The sequence below is a fragment of the Hylobates moloch genome, unplaced genomic scaffold (genome assembly GCF_009828535.3).
Source record: "Hylobates moloch isolate HMO894 unplaced genomic scaffold, HMol_V3 SCAFFOLD_17, whole genome shotgun sequence".
Classification (NCBI taxonomy): domain Eukaryota; kingdom Metazoa; phylum Chordata; class Mammalia; order Primates; family Hylobatidae; genus Hylobates; species Hylobates moloch.
Window position 1 is genome coordinate 83,313,496 of NW_026652292.1, and position 13,555 is coordinate 83,327,050.

A 13,555-nucleotide genomic window follows, 5' to 3' on the forward strand; every position below is an offset into this window, starting at 1 on the left:
CATGTGGGTTCACCAAGGCCCTGGGCCGAGGAGGCCCTGAGGGGACGTGCCATGGGGACTCTGGTGCTGGCCATGTGGGTTCGCCAAGGCCGTGGGCCGAGGAGGCCCTGAGGGGACGTGCCGTGGGGACCCTGGTGCTGGCCGTGTGGTCTCACCAGCCTGTGGTTTTGTTTCTTTTTCACAGAAGAGAAAGAGGCAGAGACAGGTGCAGAAAATGCCTCTCCCAAGGAGAGCGAGTCTGCCCTGATGGAGGACAGAGACGAGAGTGAGGTGTCAGACGAAGGGGGCTCCCCGATCTCCAGCGAGGGCCAGGAGCCCAGGGCCAACCTGGAGCCCCCCGGCCCGGCAGCAGGACTGGTACAGCAGGACTTGGTTTTTGAGGTGGAGACGCCGGCTGTGCTGCCGGAGCCTGTGCCACAGGAAGACGGGGTGGACCTCCTGGGCCTGCACTCCGAGGTGGGCGCAGGGCCAGCTGTACCCCCGCAGGCCTGCAGGGCCCCCTCCAGCAACACCGACCTGCTCAGCTGCCTCCTTGGGCCCCCCGAGGCCGCCTCCCAGGGGCCCCCGGAGGATCTGCTCGGTGAGGCCCCCCTGCTCCTGGCAAGCCCGGCCCCTCCCCTGAGCGTGCAGAGCACCCCAAGAGGAGGGCCCCCTGCCGCTGGTACGTGTTTCTGTTCTGAAGGCGAGTGGCTTCACGGTAGATGAGTGATGAGGCTGAGTCATTCTCACTGCATGGGCATGTCTCAAAGGTGCCTGCAGGAAGGGAACGTGCCCTCCCCCCACCTCCCCCAGGAGCAGCCTCGGGGTCACGGCAGGGTTCTGCGCTGCCTGCCTGAGCTCACAGGCTGGGAGCTGCCGGCTTCTCCATCTCAGCAGTGTTGCTGTGTCTGTGGGAAAGTCATCCTGAGGCGTGGGGCACGGGGAGCCCCTGGGCTGACTGCCTCAGTGCCCCTGCGAGGGCAGCCGTGGGGTCTGGGCTGCCCAGCTGGAGTGGCCTCTTGGGCAGACCTGACTCCAGAGCTGGGCTCCTTTGTCCTCAGGCAGCCGGGCTGAGTCCTCCCCATGCCCGCCTGTCCCCACAGCTGACCCCTTTGGCCCGCTCCTGCTGTCTTCAGGCAGCGACTCCCAGCCCTGCACCAATCCTGATCTCTTCAGCGAATTTCTCAATCCTGACTCTGTGACCGTCCCACCATCCTTCCCGTCTGCCCACAGCGCTCCGCCCCCGTCCTGCAGCGCCGACTTCCTGCACCTGGGTAAGCGCCTCTCGCCTGGCAGCCAGCTCTCTGTGACTGCCTCCCTCAGGACCGCAGCCTGTGGTGGGAAGCAGAGCTGTGGGTCTCAGGCAGTGGTGGGGCTGGACTGTGTGGCCTCCAGGTGCCCTTCCTTGTGGCCCAAGCATCCTGCAGGACGTCCCAGAGGTCAGGACAGACTGCTCCCTGCTCTGTCTCCTCGAACGATCCCCAAACCTGGAACAGGTTGTGGGGGCCTGCCGTGCCTCGGTCGTCTGTGACTGGCAACAGGTGTTTCTCGAGGCCTCCTCAGGCCCAGGCCTTGCAGCTGTTAGCAGAGAAGGCCACCTGCACGCAGAGCTTGTGTGGGGCTGAGAGGTCAGAGGGAGACAGTTGGGGGACCCAGGGTCCGGGAAGCTGACCTGGTCTGAGTGCAGCGGGGGCCTTGGGGCGCTGTGTCTGTGAGGAGGAGGCTGGGCGCCGGGCACAGCATGGCTTGTTTAGACAGACGCCTGTGGGCCAGGCCCTGGGAGACGGCTGGGCTGCCCCTCCAGTGTGGTCCTAGGGGAAGGAGCCCGGGTTCTCTCTCCTGAGGAGGCAGCAGCGTGGTCCGTGGTGCGCTCTGGGGTGACGATGGTGACCATTGCAGGATGTCTTGTGGGTGAGCGTGTGGAGCGCAGCCTTGCAGCGTTGGGGCGGGGGCCGCCAGAGGTGTGCTGCGTGGCCAGAGCCAGGGCAGACAGGACCTGCTGGGCCCTCTGTCTGCCGAAGGCAGCTCAGCCAGGTGGAGCCACCGCGGGCTCTGGTGGGTTTTAGGAGAGGCGGGAACGCAGGCTGTGGGGATGGCTGCAGAAAGTGGGGTCCTGACAAACCCTTTCGGATGGGAACGCGCAGATGCTTGTTCTCAGCCTCGCCTGCGAGCTGCTCTGCCTGCTGGTGCCCCTACGTCCACTCGCTCAGTTCTGTGTGACGTGATGCATCCTCAGGGCCCGTCAGGAAGAGAGAGGCCGTCAGCCCAGCCTCAGCTCAGCCTGGGTGCAAGAGGTGTCGGCTCCTGGGGCCCCGAGCACAGCCTGGCGCTGCACCACATTTGGCTACTGCTGAGACACCAAATTGTGCTCTCTCCTGGTTCCTTCTTCCCAGGGGATCTGCCAGGAGAGCCCAGCAAGATGACAGCCTCGTCCAGCAACCCAGACCTGCTGGGAGGATGGGCTGCCTGGACCGAGACTGCAGCGTCGGCAGTGGCCCCCACGCCAGCCACGGAAGGTATGGCCACCACCCACCAAGGACGGGGCTCCCAGGACGTGCAGCTGCTGTGGCCCGTCTCTATTTCACACATGCCTGTAACAGGGCCCTCTCTGCGCAGAGACCGAAGGAAGGGCTGGGGTGTGCTTGGTGGTGCCGGCTCCACAACAAGGCTGTGGTATGGCTGCAGCGGCCTCACTCACCTGGTGTGACTGGGGTATACAGGGACACAGACTTGGCGTCGCAGAGCTGCAGCAGCTCCTGAACGTCAGCAGCACCCCCAAAGGGTCCTTCTCCTCCCACCCGGCAGGGCGTCTGCGTTTGTGATGCGATTTCATGCCCCACACTCTGTGGACCACCTGGTTGTTCTGCCTGTAGCGCCCTGTGGCTGTTCCCTCCTGAAGGGGTTTGTGAGTGAAGCTGACCCCACAGGTCTTGTTTCGGTGTTGCGGCCAATGTCCCGTGCCCTGTCAGGAAGGGGTCGCGTACAGCAGTCGCGTTTGTGAGCGTCTGTCCTTCCCGTCACCCTGGAACCGGCCCTCCCGCGGCGTCTCTGGTAGCGCAGATGCGTATGCTGCCGCTGCGTCTCGGACCGGCCTCAGCAATGTCGCAGGTTTGCTTCCAGACCACAGTCAAAGCGAACTCCCCTAGAAAGCCAGTCAGATTTTGTTTTCCCAGTAAGCATAAAAGTTACGGGAGTTTTTTGTGTGGGGTTTTGTTTTTGTTTTTGTTTTTGTTTTTGAGACAGGGTCTTGCTCTGTCACCCAGGCTGGAGCATAGTGGCGCAATCTCTACTCACTTCAGCGTTGTTGACCTCCTGGGCTCAAGCGATCCTCCCACCCCAGCCGCCTGAGTAACTGGGACCACAGGCAATGTGCCACCATGCCCAGCTACGTTTTAAATTTTTTTTGTGGAGACAAAGTTTTGCCATGTTGCTCAGGCTGGTCTAGAACTCCCGGGCTTAGGCGATCCACACACCTCAGCCTCTCAGGATGCTGGGATTACAGGCGTGAGCCACTGCACCCAGCTAAAAGTTATATTTACATTATACTGTAGTCTGGTTTTTGTTTGTTTTTTTGGGAGATGGAGTCTTGTTCTGTTGCACAGGCTGTGGAGTGCAGTGGTGCAATCTTGGCTCACTGCAACCTCCGCCTGCTGGGTTCAAGTGATTCTCCTGCCTCAGCCTCCTGAGTAGCTGGGATTACAGGCACCCGCCACCACGCCCAGCTAATTTTTGTATTTTTAGTAGAGACAGGTTTCGCTATGTTGGTCAGGTTGGTCTCGAACTCCTGACCTTCTGATCCACCTGCCTCGGCCTCCCAAAGTGCTGGGATTACAGGCATGAGCCACCACGGCCTGGCCATGGTCTGTTAAGTGTGCAATAGCATTATGTCTAAAAAATAAATATAGTTACCCCGATTTAGAAATACTTCATTGCTAAAAAATGCTAACGATCCTGATCTTGCTGGTGGGGGTCTTGTCTCAATGTGGACGGCTGCTGACTGATGACAGTGCTGATTCCTGAAGGCTGGGGTGGCTGTGGCCGTTTCTGAAAATAAGACGATGAAGTTCGCCACGTGATTGTCTCTGCCTTTCACAAAAGGTTCCCTGCGGCTTGCAGTGCTCTCGGATGGCATTTACCCACATGGAGCTTTTTCCGTCCTCTCAAACCTGCCACTGCTGTATCAACTAAGTTTACGGAATATTCTAAACCCTCAGCCTCATTTCAGTGTTCACATCATCTTCACCAGGACTAGATTCCATCTCAGTAAACTACTTTCTTTGCTCATCCGTGAGAAGCAACTCCTCATCTGTTTCATCCTGAGATTGCAGTAATTCGGTTCCATCCTCAGGCTCCGCTTCTAATTCTAGTTCTCTTGCTGTTTCCACCACATCTGCAGTGACTTCCTCCACTGAAGTCTTCAACTCCTCAAAGTCATCCTTGAGGGTTGAGATCAGCTTCTCCCAAACTCCTGTTCATGTTGCTGTTTTAACCTCCTCCCGTGAACCGGGAATGTTCTTAATGGCATCTAGAATGGTGAATCCTTTCCAGAAGGTTGTCAGTGAACTTTACCCAGATCCATCAGAGGAATCTGTGGCTGCTATAGCCTGAGAAATGTGTTTCTTAAACAGTGAGACTTGGAAGTCTACACGACTCCTTGGTCCAAGGGCTGCAGAACGGAGGTGGTGTTAGCAGGCACGAAAGCAGCGTGACTCTCCGTGTACGTGTCTGTCAGAGCTTTTGGGTGACCAGCTGCATTGTCTGTATTGTCAGCGAACAGTCGTATTTTGAAAGGAATCTTTTGTCTGAGCTGTAGATCTCAACAGTGGACTTAAAATAATTCCATAAACTATGCTGTACACAGATGGCTGCCATCCAGGCTTTGCTGTGCCATTTCTATGGCGCAAGGCAAGTCAATTTAGAATCTTTTTTTTTTTTTGAGACGGTGTCTCTCTTTGTTGCCCAGGCTGGAGTGCAGTGGCGTGATCTTGGCTCACTGCAAGCTCCGCTTCCCAGGTTGATGCCATTCTCCTGCCTCAGCCTCCCAAGTAGCTGGGACTACAGGCGCCCACCACTGCGCCCGGCTAATTCTTTGTATTTTTGGTAGAGACGGGGTTTCACTGTGTTAAGCCAGGATGGTCTTGATCTCCTGACCTCGTGATCCGCCCACCTCGGCCTCCCAAAGTGCTGGGATTACAGGCGTGAGCCACTATACCCGGTCGATTTAGAGTCATTTTTAAGGGCACTAGGGTTTTTGAATGGTGAATGGGCACTGTGTTCATTTAAAGCCACCATCTGCATTAGCCCTTCATAAGAGAGGCAGCCTGTCCTGTGAGGGCTTAAAGCCAGGCATTGACTTCTCTTCTCTAGCTATGAAAGTCCTAGATGGCGTCTTCTTCCCATACAAGGCCGTCTCATCTGCGTGGAGAGTCTGGCGGGTGCAGCCCCTTCATTAGTGGTCTCAGCCGGATCTTAGCGGATGACTTGCTGCACCTTCCCTGTCAGCGCTTGCTGCTTCACCTTGCACTCGTACGTTGCAGAGATGGCGTCTTTCCTTCAGCCTCAGCCCCTACTGGCTTCAGCTTTCTTCTGCAGCGTCCTCACCTCTTTCCACCTTCATAGAATTGAAAGAGTTGAGACCTTGCTCTGGATTAGGCTTTGGCTTAGGGGGATGTTGTGGCTAGTTTGACCTTCTCTCCAGATCACCCGAACTTCCTCTTAATTGGCAGTGGGGCTGGTTCGTGTTCTTATCATCATGTGTTCACTGGAGTGGCATTCTAATTTCCTTCAGGAACTTTTCCTTTGCATTCACAACTTGGCTTGCTGGTGCAAGAGGCCCAGCTTGTAGCTTATCTCGGCTTTCTTTTTTTTATTTTTTTAGAAACAGGGTCTTGCTCTTGCTCTGGCTGGAGTGCAGTGGCACGATCATGGCTCACTGCAGCCTCAACCTCCTGGGCTCAAGGGATCCTCCCACCTCAGCCTCCTGGGTAGCTGGGACTACAGGCGCTCACCGCCATGCCCAACTAATTTTTTAAATTTATTTTTTGTAGAGATGGGGTTCGTGTTGTCCAGGCTGACCTTGAACACCTGGGCTCAAGCACCCTCCTGCCTCAGCCGCCCACTGTGCTGGGAACACAGGCCTGAGCCGCTGCTCCCGGCCTTCCTCTGCTTTTGACGTGCCTCGCTCACTAAGCTCAGTCGTTCCTAGCTTTTGATTTCAAGTGAGACACTTGAAACTCTGGGATTCACTTGAATGCTTACAGACCGTTGTAGGTTCTGAATTGGCCTAATTTCAGTATGGTCGTGTCTCGGGGAATAGGGAGGCTTGAGAAGGAGCGAGACGGGGAGCGGCTGGTCTGTGGAGCAGCCACAGCACGTTATCAGTTAAGCTCACCGTCTTCTATGGGCACAGTTCATGGCACCCCAAAACAATTAGAGCAGCAGCATCAGCTCATGGAACACATATCATCAAAGCAGATGCAATCATGAAGAAGTTTGAAATATTACAATTCCCAAAATGGGGCACAGGGACACACAGTGCGCATGGCGTGCAGAAAATGGTGTTGGACACAGAGTTGCCACAGCCCTCGGCGGGTGGAACACACACTGTCCGCAGAGCTCCGAGAGGCACAGTGCACGGCGCGCCAGGGCCTGGGTGCCCGTCCCCCCGAGTGCACAGTGCGAGGCGTGCCAGGGCCTGGGTGCCCGTCCCCTCCAGTGCAGTGCGAGGCGTGCCAGGGCCTGGGTGCCCATCCCCTCCAGTGCAGTGCGAGGCGTGCCAGGGCCTGGGTGCCCATCTCCCTGAGTGCACAGTGGAAGGCCTGCCAGGGCCTGGGTGCCCATCCCCTCCAGTGCAGTGCGAGGCGTGCCACGGCGTGCCCATCCCCCCAAGTGCACAGTGCACGGTGCACCAGGGCCTGGGTGCCCGTCCCAAGTGCAGTGTGAGGTGCACCAGGGCCTGGGTGCCCGTCCCCCTGAGTGCGCTTCAGGACGTCTTTGCCCAGGGGCAGCTCCCATCTCCAGTTTGTCTCCTGGTTGGATGATCACTGCGAAGGTGTCTTGCCAGTTTGATTTCTTTCTTATGAATGAGGTTGACTCTCAGTTTGAGTGGTTTTGGTTACGTGTATTTCTTTTGAGAATCATTTCACGTTCTGTGCTCATTTTTTGGCCTCAGGAATTCATCTTTTTCCTCGAATAGATCCAGGAGGACTCTATACATGGAGCCTGGTTTTAATGACTGCGTAGCATCTATCAAGTAGCTCTGCAACGGTTTTTTTTTTTTTTTGAGACAGAGTCTCATTCTGTCACTGGGGCTGAGTGTAGTGGCATCACTCTCGGCTCACTGCAGCCGTCAACCCCTGGGCTCGAGTGATCCTCCCACTGCAGCCCCCCTGGGTAGCTGGGACCAGACGCATGTACCGCTGTGGCTGGATTTTTTTTTATTTTTTGTAGAGACAGGGTCTTTCTATGTTGCCCAGCCTGTATTTTATGATTTTATACTTAGGATATTCTCAAATTTATGCTGTTATAAAGAGTATCATGAAGAACATTCACATTTTAGATAGATTCCAGAAAGTGGTACTGCAGAATCATAATCCTAATGATAGGAACATGGTTTGGTTCTGGGTGTGAGTTGTGAAGCTGTTTTCCCTGAGGAGCAGCATGGGGCATGGAGGCAGCGTCCACCACACACACCTCCGTCCTGGCTGGTCTCGTGCACGCAGGCCGTGCAGGTGCCAGCTCTCAGGCAGGAGTAAGGCTGTCACGTCGTAAGGAGGCGCGATCGGAGGTCCCAGGAGGGTGTGTTTCACTTCAGGTGGTGCTTGTTCTAATGCCCTGTGCCCCTTCTCCAGGCCCCCTCTTCTCTCCTGGAGGTCAGCCGGCCCCTTGTGGCTCTCAGGCCAGCTGGACCAAGTCTCAGAACCCGGACCCATTTGCTGACCTTGGCGACCTCAGCTCCGGCCTCCAAGGTAACATGGAGGGCATGTTGGGGGTGTGGAAGCTGTTTCCTTGTAGGAGGTTTATTCTTGTCTGTCTGACTCTGAGCTGCCCAAAGTGAAGTCTTTGCCTCTGTTCACCAAGACCCCCGAGCCCAGAGCACAGTGAGCCCAAGGGCACAGCGTGTCTGCGCCGGTTCCAGGCGACTGCCAACTGGCAAGCTAAAACCAGGAGCTGCTGATGCTGGCGCTGCTGCCAGCCCCCACCGGCACTGTGCCCTGTGATCCGTCCTGCCCTCAGGGCCGTGGGGGCCATCTGGGAAGTGGGGTCTCTGCACGGAAGTGGAGTGTGGCTGGGCTCTGCTCAGCCCCCGAGGCTGTTCTCGGAGCGTGCTGGCTATCGGCCACAAGAACCGAGCCCACCCTCTCCAGTCCCGCGTCTGCCTCAGGCCCGGCCCAGGCGCTGTGGCTTCAAGTCTCCTTGGGCTGACCTGACGCCCCTGAGTCTCTGGGTTCACTCCCAAGATGCATCCCCCTGGGGTCCTTGTGGCTTCTCAGAACAGGCGTTGGCAGCGGGGGGACGATCATCTGAAGGGGCCTCCCGTGCACTCGCCTGGCCGTCGGGTGGAATCCTGGGTGGGAAGTGGCTCCACCTCGAGATCCTTGTTGGTGCCGGTGACCCCCGGATGCTCCAGCATGCAGCCCCAGGCGATGGCGTCGGCTCCTGCTCAGCCCCGGGAGCATCTCCCGTCTCATCGTTTCTCCTGTCCGCCCTGAGTGCCTCAGATTCCTGCGAGCAGGTGTCGGCGTCGGATCTCTAGGGCCGGCTTTGAGTCCTCACTCTCTCCCGGGCCGGCTTCGAGTCCTCACTCTGCGCTCACGAGCTCGCATCTGAAGTGCCTTCTGTTCTGTCATGAAGTCCCAAGAGTCTTTTCGTCTTTGAATGTTCTTTTTATGTTTCGGGTGATTTGGGGGATTTATTGTGTCTTTTGAGAACATCCATGAGCGTTTCTGTCGGTGTTCTTTTGTATTTTCTTTCCCTTTGTGGTTTCTGTCTTATGTTGTCTGAGCACGGTGGGGTTGTGGGGGCCGTGCCCTCGGGAGGAGACCTGCGTGTGCCTTGACTCCCCTGGGCAGCTGGCACTGGGGCAGAAGGAGTGGACTCCCAGGGATCCCCGCCGTCTGTGTCCTAGACACAGCCCCAGCCCTCCGCCTGCTGGCTCAGTGGGTGGCCTGAAACCATCCTGCCTTCTAGGAAGACAGCAATTTTGAACAAAGCAAAGCCGATACAACTGAAGGGAAAAATAGACAAACCCAAATCATAGCTGGCGACGTCAGCACTGCTGTCCCGACACGGGACGGAGCAGCTGTACCGAAGGCTGCGAGGATGTAGAAGGGCGGAGGCACCAGCCAGCAGGGCCCACCAGCTGCAGGCACGGACCTTTGCATGCACCGTGGGAGCCTCCTCCACGCAGGCCCTGTCCTCAGAGAACTAGGATTCCGCGGTGTGCTCTCTGACCACATGAAATAGAATGCAAGAATCTTCACACTTGGGAACAAAACAGCACACTTTCTTTTTTTTTTTTTTTTTTTTTTTGAGACGGAGTCTCACTCTGTTGCCCAGGCTGGAGTGCAGTGGCGCGATCTCGGCTCACTGCAAGCTCCGCCTCCTGGGTTCACGCCATTCTCCTGCCTCAGCCTCTCTGAGTAGCTGGGACTACAGGCGCCCACCACCACGCCCGGCTAATTTTTTGTATTTTTAGTAGAGATGGGGTTTCACCGTGGTCTCGATCTCCTGACCTCGTGATCCGCCCGCCTCGGCCTCCCAAAGTGCTGGGATTACAAGCGTGAGCCACCGCGCCCGGCAAAACAGCACACTTTCAAACGACACCTGGGCCAGAGAGGAGGTCTCGAGGGAAATGATGTGTGGAGCTGAGTGAAGATGCAGGTGCAGCCTAGGAAAGCCCAGGGCCCCACCAGGCAGTGCAGAGACACCCCCAGCCATGGGAGCTTGCTATGGAAAAGCTGGAATGTCCCGGCAGTAACCTGAGCTCTCTGCACAAGACATTTGGGAAAAAAAAGGAGCGAAATAAGCCTACAGCAAGCGGAACTAAAGAAAGAATGAGGAGCCACGGGCAGTGCAGTGGAACACAGGGACAGAAGCCAGTTCTGAAGCCCACAGACCTCTCCCGGGACTGCGGGGAGGAGTGACCCGGGTCATCAATAAGGGGGATGGTGCAGGAGGCACCACCACAGACCCCACAGGCTCTACGAGGGTCACGGGTGCAGGCGCCTCTGTGCAGTATTCTTGACAACTTCCGTGAAATTGACAAATTCCTCAAAACCAGTTACTGCCACAACTTACCCAATATCAAGTAGATCCTTTGAAAAATTCTATAAATACAAAGAAAATAAATTCATAATTAAAAACTTCCCAAAAAGGAAACCTGTGGACCCACCTTGGCCACTGGAGAATTTCACGGAATGTTGAGAGAATGCCAATTCCACCCTCTCACAGGAAGCAGGAGAGAGGGAGCACTTTCTAATTGATTTTATGAAGCTCATACTATCACCCTGATACCAAATCAGACAGTAACAGCACCAAAAAGGAAAACTGGGCCCATATTCCCCATGAATATACACACAGATCCTCAACCAAACTTCAGCAAATAGAATTTATCAGTATATAAAGAGAATTCTACACCAAGATCAAGTAAGATTTATTCCAGGAATACAAGGCTGACATTTCAGAATTGTTAACAAAATCTATTTAGGTTGCTGCAGAAGTAATTGTGGTTTTGCCATTGAAAGTAATAGCAAAAACCACAGTTACTTTTGCACTAACCCAATATCATATTAACTGGCTGAAGAGTCGTGATCACATCAACAATGCAGAAAAGGCATTTAACAAAATTCAGTACCTTTTTATGGTAACAATGTCAGAGAACCAGTCATGAGCAGAACGTCATCAACTTGGTAACAAGCATGTCTAGAAACCCACAGCCAGGCCAGGTGGAGTGGCTCACACCTGTAACCCCAGTGCTTTGGGAGCCAACGTGGGAGGATTTCCTGAACCCAGGAGTTTGAAACCAGCTTGAGCAATATAGTGAGACCCCTGTAAGAATTAGCCAGATGTGGTGAGCAGCTGTGGTGAGCAGCTGTGGGGGTGAGCAGCTGTGGGGGTGAGTAGCTGTGAGCAGCTGTGGGGGTGAGCAGCTGTGGTGAGCAGCTGTGGGGGTGAGCAGCTGTGGTCCCAGCTACTCGGCAAGCTGAGGTGGGAAGATCACTTGGATCGCTGGAGCCCAGGAGGTCAAGGCGGGACTGAGCTCTTATTGCATCACTGCACTCCAGTCTGGGCAGCAGAGCAAGACCCTGTCTCAAGAAACCTGCAGCCAACATCTTTTTTTTTTTCTTTTTGAGACAGAGTCTTGCTCTGTTACCCTGGCTGGAGTGCAGTGGCATAATCTCGGCTCACTGCAACCTCCGCCTCCCAGTTTCAAGCAATTCTCCCACCTCAGCCTCCCGAGTAGCTGGGATTACAGACATGCACCACCACGCCCAGCTAATTTTTGTATTTTTAGTAGAGACAGGGTTTCACCGTGTTGGCCTGGCTGGTCTCAAACTCCTGACCTCAAGTGACCTCCCAAAGTGCTGGGATTACAGGTGTGAGCCACCCTGCCCGGCCAAGCCAGTATCATTTTTAACCATCCTCCTAAAATCAGGAACAGGGCAGGAGTGTCTTTTCTCCACTTCTACTTGTCGGAAGTCCCAGCTGCTGCCATTTGGCAAGAAAAGGAGGTCAGAAGTTACACGCACTACAAAGGGAGAAATAAAATTGCTCCTGTCTGCAGATGACATGATTGTCTGTGCAGGGACTCTGAAGCAACCTACAAAGATCTTTTAGAACTATGAGTTCAGTAAGGTCGCAGGATACGAGGTCAACACACAAAAATCTGTCCTATTTCTGTTTACTTGCAATTATACAAGGAAGCCAACATTTAAAACAGTACCATTTACAATCACCTTTTTTTTTTTTTTTTTAGAAAAAATAAACATTTAGGTATAAATCTGACCAGACATGTCTAGGGCTTGTATGGTGGGACTATAAAACCAACCGTGGTGAAAGAGACCAGAGGAGATGCGAGTGAAGGGACGGACGCTGCACTCACGGCCTGGAGGCTCCTCAGTAAGGTGGCCGCTCTCCTGTGCGCATCTGTAGCCTAACACAGTTCCTGCCAGCGCCTCAGCAGGCATTTTCCTAGATATAAACAAGCTTACTGTACAGTGTATTTGAAAGACAGATGGACTAGATGCCTGGAATAGTTTATTTTTTTGAGACGGAGTCTTGCTCTGTCACCCAGGCTGGAGTGCAGTGGCCTGATCTCTGCTCACTGCAAGTTCCCCTTACCGGGTTCACGCCATTCTCCTGCCTCAGCCTCCTGAGTAGCTGGGACTACAGGCGCCCACCACCACGCCCGGCTAATTTTTTGTATTTTTAGTAGAGACGGGGTTTCACCGTGTTAGGATGGTCTCCATCTCCTGACCTCGTGATCCGCCCGCCTCGGCCTTCCAAAGTGCTGGGATTACAGGCGTGAGCCACCACGCCCGGCCATGCCTGGAATATTTGTAGTGGAAAATGACGTGGGAGAAGTCACTCTTCCTGGCTTTGAGGCTTACTCTGAAGCCACAAATCAACATTGCAGTGATGGCAAACAGACATGTCTGTGGAGAGAAGAGAGGACTCAGAAATAGGCCACACGAGAGAGACACAGCGGAGCTTAGACGGAGGCAGAAAACCCGTTCACCAGATGGTGCTGCAGCACCTGGGCAGCCATAGGCAAAGTCCTAAGCCCGCCCTCTACAGAACAGCTCATCAGAATGCAGGGCCTTTAGGAGAAAACCTTTGTGACCTGGGGCTGGGCAGAGTTCGTAGACTCGCCACCCAAACCACACCCATAAGAGGACAGGTGGACACAGTTTCAGAGCTCTGAGCATGTGAGCTGCGGACTGGGAGAAGATATTTCCAAAACACCTGTTTGACAAAGGAGTCATCTACAGAATATAAAAATACAGTCAAAAACAAACTGAAAGCAATCCAGTTACACAATGCGTGAGAGACGGGCGCGGTGGCTCACCTGTAATCCCAGCACTTTGGGAGGCCGAGGCGGGCGGATCACCTGAGGTCGGGAGTTCTAGACCAGCCTGACCAACATGGAGAAGCCCTGTCTCTACTAAAAATACAAAAATTAGCCGGGCATGGTGGCATGCGCCTGTAATCTCAGCTGCTCAGGAGGTTGAGGCAGGAGAAGCGCTGGAACCCGGGAGGCGGAGGTTGCGTGAGCCAAGATCCTGCCACTGCACTCCAGCCTGGGTGACAGAGCAAGACTCTGTCTCAAAAAAAAAAAAAATGGGCAAGAGACACTAAGGGACCTCCAGCAAGCACATCAACATCCGATGGCCAGGAAGCACAGGCCGAGACACCCGGCAACACGGAATACTGGCGCGGAGGAGGCCGGAGCGCGGAGGAGTCTTACGCATTGCCCGGGGGGACGAGCCGCGTCTCTGACGGATTGCGGGATTGCGGTGGAGAGGGGACGAGCCGCGTCTCATGCATTGCCGGGGGGACGAGCCGCGTCTCATGC

General features: G+C 55.1%; 1 protein-coding gene across 6 annotated transcripts in view; it reads left to right on the top strand.

Moving 5' to 3' along the window:
- GAK (cyclin G associated kinase) overlaps positions 1-13,555 on the top strand; it is a 78,764-nt gene that overhangs the window by 60,871 nt on the left and 4,338 nt on the right. For all 6 annotated transcript variants that reach the window (XM_032135280.2, XM_058430083.1, XM_032135276.2 and 3 more), the window contains 4 exons: positions 185-661; positions 1,083-1,253; positions 2,373-2,495; positions 7,830-7,946. In XM_032135280.2, coding sequence (XP_031991171.1) covers positions 185-661; positions 1,083-1,253; positions 2,373-2,495; positions 7,830-7,946 — 888 coding nt within the window. The remainder of the gene's footprint in view (positions 1-184; positions 662-1,082; positions 1,254-2,372; positions 2,496-7,829; positions 7,947-13,555) is intronic.